General features: G+C 48.0%; 1 protein-coding gene across 1 annotated transcript; it reads right to left on the bottom strand.

Annotated features, from left to right (window-relative positions):
• Positions 1 to 3,196: 3,196 nt before the first annotated feature.
• Positions 3,197 to 4,391, bottom strand: NPPB (natriuretic peptide B). The gene is made up of 3 exons (XM_068985736.1): positions 4,266 to 4,391; positions 3,742 to 3,988; positions 3,197 to 3,213 (listed from the first exon to the last, which is right to left on the bottom strand). Exons 1-3 carry the CDS (start codon positions 4,389 to 4,391, stop codon positions 3,197 to 3,199), a joined length of 390 nt encoding a protein of 129 aa, XP_068841837.1.
• Between the last annotated feature and the right edge of the window lie 6,951 nt (positions 4,392 to 11,342).

The raw sequence follows: 11,342 nt of genomic DNA, 5'->3' as shown, positions 1-11,342 counted from the left end.
TGGCAGGAGACTGGGGAAGTGGCCAGGGAGAGGGGTTTAGTGATCACCATAGGCAGCTGCAGCTTAATACCCATTTGCTGCAGAGAAATCTGGGGACCAGTAAAAGATGCACGCCACCTGTGAACCGAAGACACTACTTGGTATGGGTTGAGTGCTGCTCCTGGTCCATGTCAATTTCCCAGAACTTCCTGCCTGCCCCCAGGAAGTGGGCTCTGGCTGCCAGAGAAAGTCTGGGGGCAGGAAAGTGGGATGCTTCCAGATGGAAGTAGGGCTGGTGTGCACTGTGAGGGCAAGGATTGTGTTTGGCAGTGTCAGAGACACAATACTAGGGGCAAAAGAATGGGAGCCACTGTCCCAGGGCTGAAATGCTATAGAATGCCCACACAGTTCCATGAGGCCCAGCTCTTCATCCCATGAGAGAAACAGGCCTCTTAGTAGAAATGCACTGAATTCGTGAAAAATTCTAAGAGACAAAGATAGCTGAGAGCTGCAAGATGAACAAGACAAATGGTCAAGCTCATGACTTCGTGCTTAGACCTGGTTCGGGGGTGGGGGCAGGGAGGATGCATTCTTTTTGTGCCACAAATCATTCTCAGGAAGGTCAAAGCTGCCCCAAAAAGGATGGAGGGGGGAGTGTAAAATCTGTGACAAGAGATGAAGAATTCAGGTCCAACACTGTCCTGACTTCAATAGCTTCAACACTGGAGACCCAGCAGAGCATGCTCACCCTCTACTGAAGCTCCTTTTAGCTGCAAAGCTGTGGGCTGTGAAGCATGGGTCTGTGTCCACCAACATGTCTTTCTGGGTAGGTTACAGTGACAAGCATCCATGGAGATACATAATCTGGCAGCTTCTTTGGAGGACAAGGTTGATCATAGGTAAGTCAGGGAGATTAAGGCCATGGCTGTAGCTCCATGGGGATGTGTTTGAAGGGGCCAGGGCCACAGGTCAGGGAGGGCTGGTTTTAAAGGGCATCCTTAGACAGTGCATGTGCCATTTCACTGCTGACAAACACCAAGCACAGGAGGAGCTTGCTGAGATGTCATTCCGTTGGGTATCAGACCAGCAATTCCCCACCATCCAGAAGTCACATTTGGCTCTTTGGTTTGTTTTAGAGTCCTTTTTCCTGGACCTTGGCTTAGGTGAAAAGCCTCAAGTAACAAATGTATCTGTATCATGCACAGACTCTATCACCGGAGCCCTATTTATGGAAGAACTGGACTTACCTGGAAGACTTCTGAAGTGCTGGCTGGGTTTGTAAAGTGGGTGTTCTGGGAGGAATCTGTCTTCATCATCTGACCAGGGGAGGGAAGTTGACAACAGGCAGTGGCCCCAGATGTTGAACTGACTGATGCCATTACAAGGGGACATCAGCCACCCATCCATCCCACCAGCGAGCCTAATTCACTGGCCTGGGAAGAGGTGGATTGGTCAGTGATTAGGTGTATGGATGTTGGGCCAGCCTGTGTGGGCTTGAATCCTGGCTCTGCCGCTTTACCAACTGAGAGACCCTGAGCAAGACATACCACCTTTCTGTGCCTCACTTTGTAAAATGAATGATAACAAGAGTTCTTCCTGCATAGCTGTTGTGAGGGCTGATATGAGTTCATGGAACTGTGCCTGGACATTATAAGTTCTTTATAAATATTAACTATGCTAATTACTTATTACCACCCAGGGTCAAAACATTAGGCAAAGATGACTCACAGGTTTTTTTTGTTTGTTTGTTTTGAGAATAAATTGGTCCTAAAACCTTATTTTCAAAACTTTAATCTCATTAGATATCTATCACCTCAGATGCAAACTGGGTTAAAATGAGAAATAAAACATCCACCAATTCTGGTTCCCCCTCACTCAAAGAAACATCAGATGAGGACAGCAGGAAAGTCATGAGTGCAGTTAAAGGTCTGGAGCAGAGGGAAAGAGTACAGGCTCCAGATTCACAAGGATCCCTGCTCAAATTCTAGCTCTGGAACTTAGCAGCTGTATGCTTTCAGGTAAGATGCTTCCCTTTTCTTGGTCTCAGTTTTCTCGTCCATAAAATGGGGATACTTATAGTCCTGTTCTCCTGATGAGCTGGTACCATAAAAGGCATTCTTGGCAAAGTAAACTGCATAGGTTGAAAGCAAGAGCAAGTTCCATCACATGACGTGGGATGCCTGGAACCCAAGATGCAGGGGGAGGGGCATCCTGAGAGGAGAGGGCAGTGACCCCCTACTAGGACTCCCAGCTGATTAAGGCAGCACAGTAGGATTCTGGGGCTTGTCTCTTTTCCTGCCTTAGAATAAAAATCTTTCCTCTCTAGGGCAGAGAAGAAGTAAAAATGTGGGACCCCAAGGGAAGGGCACTCTGAAATGCTGGGCCTCTTTCAGGCACTTCTATGCTTGTGGGCTCAGGAAATGAAAATGCTATTAAACTCAGGGTTTTGAAATCACCTTTCCAGGATGACATCAGGAATTGAAGGTTTGAACCTGAGGTTGGAGGCAGGAGGGAGAACTCACACTCATCAAGAATCCAAATAAGCCAGCATCCCTCTCTCTCTCTCTCTGATACACACACACACACACACACACACACACACACACACATACACACTGCCCTCGATCTCTGAGAGCTTCTGGAAACAACAAATATACAGACAGTACCTCCAGTCACAGAATTCTAGGCAGAAGGAAGGCAAGGGGCAAATACCCTGCCACACACCCTCATGAAGCAGGAATACATCAGGGTCCATTTAGCTCCCACAAAGAAACTGTCAGACTTTCAAAAGTAGTTTCTGGAAAGTGTCTCAAGTGTCTGAGGTGTTTAGAGACATTTCAGAACAAGAAAAAAAAAACTTTCAAGAAAAGTAGTCCCCCTCCCAGCAACTGCTTGATCATCAGCCCTTGAAGCCATGTGGGGACACCCCACCATTAAATGGACAACTTTGGGACTTGCAAGAAAACACAGAGTTGTTTTGTTTTTTTTTTTAAACGATGGGTTATTTTTTAAAACACTGAGACAAATGAATTTCAAAAGGAAAAAGCTATAATACTGACTTTATTTCATCATGGAAAATTTGTGTCCAAAGATAAGAACCATTTTATATAAAACAACCAAATAAATAAATAAATAAAAATAAATAGGAGTTGCTTCCAAGGGGATCAGGAGTTGATGGAGAATCAGATACAGCCATATCTGCAGCCAGGACCTCCTCTTAGTACCTCCTCAGCACTGTGGGGGGAAAAGAGAGGGTGATGATGACTTTGGGGTGGGAGACAGGAAGGATCTGAGCTTTCCCTCACTCTGTGCCACCCCTGCCACCCCCCCTCTTCAGTTCATCTGCATGTTTGGGGCTTCGGAATAACCCATCTCCCCGGACCTCCCCTTCCTCCTTGTAAACCAGGGATCCCCCTGGTGACCCTCCCCTCTGCCTTTGCAGCTTGAGACAGTTCAGGGGAAACCAGGAGGAAAAATGTTAACTACTCTTTCTGCTCCAAGGAGGGTCTGCTGAACAGTGACTGAATTACATCCTAAAGATTCTGCCCCTTTCAGTCAGAGGCAGGATGTGGATAGAAGGGGCTCCCAAACATGATAATGAATGTTGTCCAAATTTAATATTCCCAGAGAAGCATGCCTTGGCCCTGAAGACTGCCAGCAAACAAGAGTGATGTTCTTTGTTCAAAATTTGGTCCCCTGAGACATCGGACCCAGAAGTGGCTCTAATGGTGATGTGCAGTGGGAATGGGGATAGGCGCTCACCATTGCAGCCCAGGCCGCTGAGGGAGCCGATCCGGTCCAGCCTCCGTCCAAAGCAGCCCGAGTCGCGCATCATCTTGGGGCCCCGCAGGGTCCGGAGGAGGCTGTGGTGGGGCCCAAGGAACCCCGCGGGGGCTGCCGCTGGGGAGTCCCAGGTTTCTTCCAGGCCCTGGCCCTGCTGGAGGGGCTCCACGCGCAGCTGCTCCGCCTGCAGCTCCGAGACCCTGTCTCGTAGACGGTCCAGCAGCTCCTGCAATGCACGGTAGGGGAGCCGCAGCTTCAGAAACCCGCACCTGGGCCCAGCCACCCTCGACGGCGGCAAAGCGATCCAACAGCGCTGGGTACCGGCTTCCCGCACCCAGTCTCTCCATTTTCTAATTCCCTTTCTGATTCTCATATCACTAATTCCCAAGGGAGGGTGGGGACCTCTTGTGATGTAAGTGGAGGGTGGGGGGATGGGGACCCGTTAACTGCTGCTGTCCGCGCCCTCTTGGCGAACCGGGTTTACGCAGTTCAGCAGCGCTCACCTGTAACCCAGGCAGTTCCGAAGCCGAGCCGGGGCCACCCAGTGGGTGGGAATGACATCCTAGCAGCGACAGGTGCAAGAAGAGGAGAAGCAGGAGCGCCCGGGACAGCGCTGTCTGGGGGTCCATGTCGCTGGCGGAGCGGATGGAGGTTGCGGCCGCGGCTGCTTCGCTGGGTTGGGCCTCACGTCTCACCTTCTAGTGCCCGGTGGGCGCTCTCCCGGATCCTTGGGCAACAGAGGCCTTTTATCCCTGGTCCTGGGAGCTGGGCCGGCCCTGCCTCTCTGGGTTATCTCTGATTTATCGGCCGCATTCCGGCCCGACCCGCTGAGCTCAGGGCGGGGGAATGCACCTCTCCGCGCCGAGGGGGTGGAGGCTGGGGAGAGCAGGCCTTGTATAGAAATGGGCCTGACCGGGAGCTGGAACGCGCGCCCGGGGTGGGGGGCGGGGGGGTTTGGAGGGGTGGGGTGCGGGAGTGGGGGCGTAGGCAGGGAGGGGTAGACACCAATAGTCTTTCGTGTCTCTCTCTGCTTCCTTTCCTGCAAAACCGCCGGGGGCATTAGCGTGGATTTTTTTTCTTTCCTCCCCACCCCCATTCCTGAATTGAGAAGAGAGAACCCCAGCGATCAGAGACTCGACGCAAATGCCGGGCGCACGAGGTGACTCACAAAGAACAGCCCCAGCCAACACCCCATCACTGCAGCGCGTCTTCCCTCCCCGCCTGGAACTCGGCACCCCGCCTGGAAGAGCGCAAGCCTGTGCCCTGCGCCAGACCGCCGGTCCCTCGGGCGCGCTGACCGCTGTCCGTGGTTCTGATCACGCTGAGCCACCAACGCAAGAGTTCTTGCTCTCCTCAACTCCGGTGTTGCCAGAAAGACAAGCACGGGGCAGGGGCCAAGAGACGCCTGAGACCCCCTCCCTGCCCTCTCACGACCTCCTGCACTAGGATGCTAATTCTCCAGTGTCACCTGATTAAAAGTCTGGGTATGACAAGGAACTTCTGGAATGCTGACCCTTCTTCCGTCCCTTAAAGGGTAGAGCTGATTTGACAGGAATTTTGAGAGGCAAAGCCCAGAGATGAAGTCATTCAGGAATGCCTTCTATCACATCTCCTCCAGGTGCCAACACCTCCTCTCCCCCACCAAGTCAGCATAACGGAAAAAGCAAGGATGACTGCAAGATGGTTATCTATTTAGTGGGACAGTAGGGGTGTGAGGGAGTCTTCTGCAGTGACTCCTTCAACTGGTCGTCCAGGATCTCATTCCCATTTGCAGATTTGGTCTGCAATTTGCAGGTCTGGGCCTCCTGCCTGTGATTGCAAAGGGGGCTCCAAGGGGAAAATGGCCCTGGGAAGAGACACAGCAGATTAAATCCCCCTTAAAGTGTGCATGACTGATGTCACTGCCCCTTCCAGATAACTTGTGTTGGCAAGCATCAGGATGAGGGAGAAGGGTTGTTCAGGAAAGGAAAGGTGTTATGACAAAAGTGGAGAAAGGCCCAGAAGCTGGGACCACTAAGCAAATCTTGCCTGAAAAATAGCACCTCCCAGGTATTGAATGAGAAAATTGTTATTATTGTTCTTCACTTTTTTGGATAAGGAAACTGAGCCCAGAAAAATTAATGTACTTTTTTCTTTTCTTTTTTACAGCAAAATTTATTTTTTACTTTAATCAAGGTACAATTGATTTACTTAGTTTCAGCTGTATAACATAGTGATTCCATATTTTTATAGGTTATACTCCATTTAAATTTATAAAATATTAGCTATATTCCATATACCATATATTACATCCTTGTATCATATCGTTTTACACCTAGCAGTATATCTCTTAATACCCTGCCCTTATTTTGCACCTCCCCCATCCCACTCCCTAATGGCAGCCACTAGTTTGTTCTCTGTACCTCTGGATCTATTTCTATTTTGCTATATCATTCACTTGTTTTATTTTTTTAGATTCTACATAGAAGTAAAAACATATAGTATTTGTCTTTTGTGGCTGTACCAGTTTACATTTCCACTGACAGTGCATCAAAGTTCCCTTTTCTCCACATTCTCGCCAACATTTTTTATTTGTGGTCTTTTTGATGATAGCCATTCTGACAGATATGAGGTGATATCTTACTGTGGTTTTGATTTGCATTTCTCCACTGACTAATGCTGTTGAACATCTTTTCATGTGCCTCTCGGCCATCTGTATGCCTTCTTTAGGAAAACATCTAATCAGGTCTTCTCACCATTTTTTCCATCAGGTTTTTTAAATATTGACTTGTATGAGCTGTTTGTTTGTTTTGGATATGAACCTCTTATCAGACACATCATTTGCAAATATTTTCTCCCATTCAGTATCATGAATCGTGAAGTCTCTCAGTCATGTCCGACTCTTCGTGACCCCATAGACTGTAACCCACCAGGCTCCTTCATCCATGGAATTTTTAGGTTGTCTTAATCTATTTTCTTAAGATCACACAATTGACAAGTGCTAAAACCTGGATTCTAACCTAGGCAGTCTGATTTTTAGACCTGAAGCTCTTAATCACTGCCAGGGGGATTGTTAGGTGTTTCTACTAAAGAAAAATTAGATTACCTTATGGTCATTTCTAAAGTTACAGAAAGCTGTGCAGTGAAGTATGTGTAAGTCTGGTCCCTGACACAAGGGGAAGGAGGTCAAGCAGAGGCAAGTTCAGCATTTTACAGATAAAGATGGGGGAGAGGTAAGGGCTGTGTAAAGATGTCAGTCCTGGAAAGATTCTGGGAGCTGGAACAGTGTGTGCCTGTGTGTGTGTGCACATGCACACATGCACACCAAAGGAATAATATCCAAAAATTAAATGGCAGAGAGAGACAACAAAAGATAGCCAAGAGCAGAGCTGAGACTTAAGGCTGGGGCTGCTGAGGGTGTAGAGAATCCCTAGAGCTGGAAGTCATGAAGATTAAGGGTTGGGAGCAAGACAGAGTCCATCAACCAATACTTTTCAAGAATTGATTCTGTATCTAGCCTGAGCCTTGCTTTACTCTTCTGCAAAATGGGCGTATGCTCCCTCGTTTCACAGTCTAAAAGGGAGAAAAAAGTGTCTTTGAAACTCAATAGCAGTGTGAAAAGAGCCAAAGAATTTAGAAGACATATGAGAGTTCATGTTTGCTTCAAAGGAGATTCTGTCTCAATGGAGAGACAGAGCCATTCCAGGGGAAAATGGTAAAGTGCTGAGCACTCTGACAGAACCTCTCTCTTCTCCCAGTGGAGGGGATTGTGGGAGAAGACTTCAGGGCAGACACAAGACTGAATACACACTCCAGGGACTTCTGCCCAGGGAAGGACAGCTCTTACACCAGATCATCTCCATGAACATTTATTGAATGCCTACTCTGTGCCATGCACTTTTCTACCTCTATTTAATGAAGCTATGTCATAGCACTACCACCCAAAGATTAAATGAGATGGATATGTGGTAAGCTGAATAAGAGCCTCCCTGAGATGTATATATCCAAATTCTCAAATCCCTATGCCTTTGAGGAGCATACAGTGTAGGGAGAGAAACAGACAGTCACAGGTCCCCAGGGTAAGGTGGTGACTGATCCAGCAATGCTCTGGGAACGTGGTAGGAACACTCAGTTGAGGAGGCAGCTTCCTGGAGAAGGTGATTCTCGGCTAATGCTTGAAGAATAAGAATGGGTCAGCCATGAGAGAGATGAGGAGGGTTCTGGGCAGAACTGGGGGGCTGGTTAAGTGTTCAACTACCTCTCCTAGCATCTTAGTTCACTCAGTCTGCTGTATGAACTAGGAATACCATAGATTGGGTGGATTAAACAGCAGAAATTTATTTCTCTTAGTTCTGGAGACTGGGAAATACAAGAATCAAGGTGTGGGCAGAAATACAAGAATCTCACCAGTGTCTGGTGAGAGCCCATAAGTTGTCTTCATTGAAACCCCACATGACAGAAGGGGTAAAGGAGATATATGGGGTTTCTTTTAAAGATTTTTTGATGTGGACCATTTTTAAAGTCTTTACTGAGTTTGTTACAATATTGCTTTCACTTTAAGTTTCATTTTCTGATAAAGAGACATTTGGGATCCTAGATCCCGGATCAGGAATCGAACCCACACCCCGTGCATTGAAAGGCAAAGTCCCAATCACTGGGCCACCAGGAAAGTCCCAGAAGGGTCTTTTTTATAGATCCCATTCATGAGGGCTCCACCCTCATGTCTTAATCACCTCCTCAAACCCTACCTCCTAACACCATCACATTGGGGGTTAAGTTTCAACATATGAACTTCAGTTCAGTTCAGTCACTCAGTCGTGTCTGACTCTTTGCGACCCCATGAACTACAGCATGCCAGGCCTCCCTGTCCATCACCAACTCCCGGAGTTCACTCAAACTCACATCCATCGAGTCAGTGATGCCATCCAGCCACCTCATCCTCTGTCATCCCCTTCTCCTCCTGCTCTCAATCCCTCCCAGCATCAGAGTCTTTTCCAATAAGCCAACTCTTCACATGAGGTGGCCAGTACTGGAGTTTCAGCTTTAGCATCAGTCCTTCCAAAGAACACCCAGGACTGATCTCCTTTAGAATGGACTGGTTGGATCTCCTTGCAGTCCAAAGGACTCTCAAGAGTCTTCTCCAACACCACAGTTCAAAAGCATCAATTCTTTGGTGCTCAGCTTTCTTCACAGTCCAACTCTCACATCCATACATGACTACTGGAAAAACCCATAGCCTTGACTAGATGGACCTTTGTTGGCAAAGTAATGTTTCCACTTTAGAAGGATATAAACATTTGGTCTATAGCACCTAGGCTCTTGGCAGAAGGAAAAAGATGCAAGAAAGAAAGGTTTGTGATAGCTGATCCCATCAGGGAGTGTGGCTTGGCTGTATTATGCTGAGTTACTTCCCTACAGCTTCTCTTCACATCCTACTTCTAGCCCAGCCCTGGGCAGCTATGGGGCAGCATAAGAGCACTGGGCACCCAGGGACAGGGGAAGGCGGGGCAAGGAGCACTGCCCCAGGAGTCAGCAGTTGGCGAGCCTCTGCCTATTGCTATCTCAACTGAATAGTGTTATGCGAGTCCTTTCTACGCGCTGGGATTCTGTTTCCCCTTGTGCAGAAAGAAGGAATTAGACAAAAACGTTATTATAGTCAACTGCCCCTACCTAGTTCTTGGTTAGTTCTACTTGCCAACTCCCAGCCCCCAGCAAAACCTTCATCCTCTATGACCCTTAGACTTTCTCCAAAAGCCAGAAACCACCCACAGAGGGGCTGTCAGATCCTTCACAGCAGTGGCAGCCCTGTGTATGTGCGTGTATGTGTGTGTGTGTGCTGAAGGTGCTTTAGAAACCAATCTGAGTGTGTAGATTGTCTCTGCTCTTGGAGTGAACTTCTAGACTCATGGTTAGCAGAGGAAGGTCTGGGTTTGGTAGCCTGGAAGAAAATAGCTATCAACTCTTCCCACTCCACGTCTAGCTTCCCGGGTGGTGCAGTGGTAAAGAATCTGCCTGCCAATGCAGGAGACAAAAGAGACATAGGTTTGATCCCTGGGTCAGGAAGATCCCCTGGAGAAGGAAATGGCAACCCACTCCAATCTTCTTACCTGCAGAATGCCGTGGACAGAGGAACCTGGCTGGCTACAGTCCATGCAGTCGCAAAAGAGTCACTCATGCACAACCGAGCACGCATCCCAAGTCCAGCTTCAACAACAATACTCAAAGCATCTGACTATGGCTGCCTGTGTGTTGCAGGGTAATAGTCTCTCTCTCTCCCCTTTTCTCCCTGTCTCTCCTTTCTTCCCCTCTCTTTCTCATTGTTATAACCTCAAAAGGAAAAAAGAATTCTGAAAGGGTCACCTTATCCTTCCCCTCACCTCCAAAAAGGGTTGTATTCATTCTTTGTCCCCATAGCTGACATTCTAGTGACATCATTGGGGCCCCTGGACTCAGCAAATCTTGAAGTCAATTTACTTTCAACCAATAAATATACCCCTCCTTTGCCTAGACCAATTTAAGTTAAATTTCTATCACTTCTGTCTCAAAAATTCCTAACTGACACAGTCCCCAAAAGAAACTGCAAATCTTTTTCTTAGAAGTGTATCTGGAGAACAAGCTATCTCAGCCCTGGGTAACAGCCCAAGGTCTAGAGCCCGTGCAGACTAAAGTACTGAGCAATGTCCAATTTAACTCCCTCCTCTTGTAATGTGAGTTAATCCCCATGGTCAGACAGAAAGCAGAAAACACATTCAATAACTTTCCAAAAGGCTGGAAAGTCTGAGCTGTCTCAGCAGGTGGGAGGGATACAGAAGGAAGGATGAGAGGTACCCCCCAGAATCCACACCCTACAAGAGTTCTGTTCTGGCACAGTGGGGAGAGATGGAGGAATTAGAAGGTCCAAAGACTGCCTTCAAGTTGCCTAGTCTTAACAGGCAGACAGACATCCCCCTTCAGCAGGTTGAGGAGGGGTCATTAAGAAGCAGGACTGAGGATGTACATGTTGACCCCCACTGACCAGCTGGACATTTGTACATCTTGTGATGCTGAGCCAGAGACACCATGGGAAAGAGGTCCCTCTGCCTCCTGAGGCGGTTCCCTCCCAAGTTTGTCTTGGTCCAGGAATCTCACCTCCTTACCACAGGAAACAAGACAAAGGATTACTTAGCTCAGAGCCGGGAGCCTGGAAGTGGGTGTGACAACCGTTCTCTGGCCCTGCTGATCCAGGAGGGACATGGGGTCTGCACTCAGTGCACTCAGTGTTCTCTGCTTTCTGTCTGACCACGGGGATCAACTCACATTACAAGAGGAGAAAATTAAATTGGACAGTGCTCAGCAATTTTGTCTGCAAAGGTTCTAGACCTTGGGCTGTTACCAAGGGCTGAGATACCTTGTTCTCAAGATACATTTCTAAGAAAAGGTATGTAGTTTCTTCTGGGAACTGCCTCAGTTAGGAATCTTTGAGAGAGAAGTGATAGAAATTTAACTTAAATTGGTCTAGGGGATGCGGCTCTTAACCTCTGAGGGTGGTGACAGGGCATTGGCTTCACCCAGCCTGTCTGGTTTGAAGGCTCAAGGTCACCAATTAAAGGACTGGCTTTGGC

This window comes from Capricornis sumatraensis, chromosome 14 (assembly GCF_032405125.1).
Source record: "Capricornis sumatraensis isolate serow.1 chromosome 14, serow.2, whole genome shotgun sequence".
NCBI classification, from domain to species: domain Eukaryota; kingdom Metazoa; phylum Chordata; class Mammalia; order Artiodactyla; family Bovidae; genus Capricornis; species Capricornis sumatraensis.
The sequence above is the reverse complement of the archived record's forward strand: the minus strand, read 5'-3'. Positions and strand labels throughout refer to the sequence as shown.

Bases quoted from the DNA above. Each gene is read 5' to 3' on its own strand.
- NPPB (XM_068985736.1), bottom strand. From the start codon at position 4,391: ATGGACCCCCAGACAGCGCTGTCCCGGGCGCTCCTGCTTCTCCTCTTC. The intron at 3,989-4,265 runs GTGAGCGCTGCT...CGTGCATTGCAG, and splicing joins CGGAACTGCCTGGGTTACAG to GAGCTGCTGGACCGTCTACG.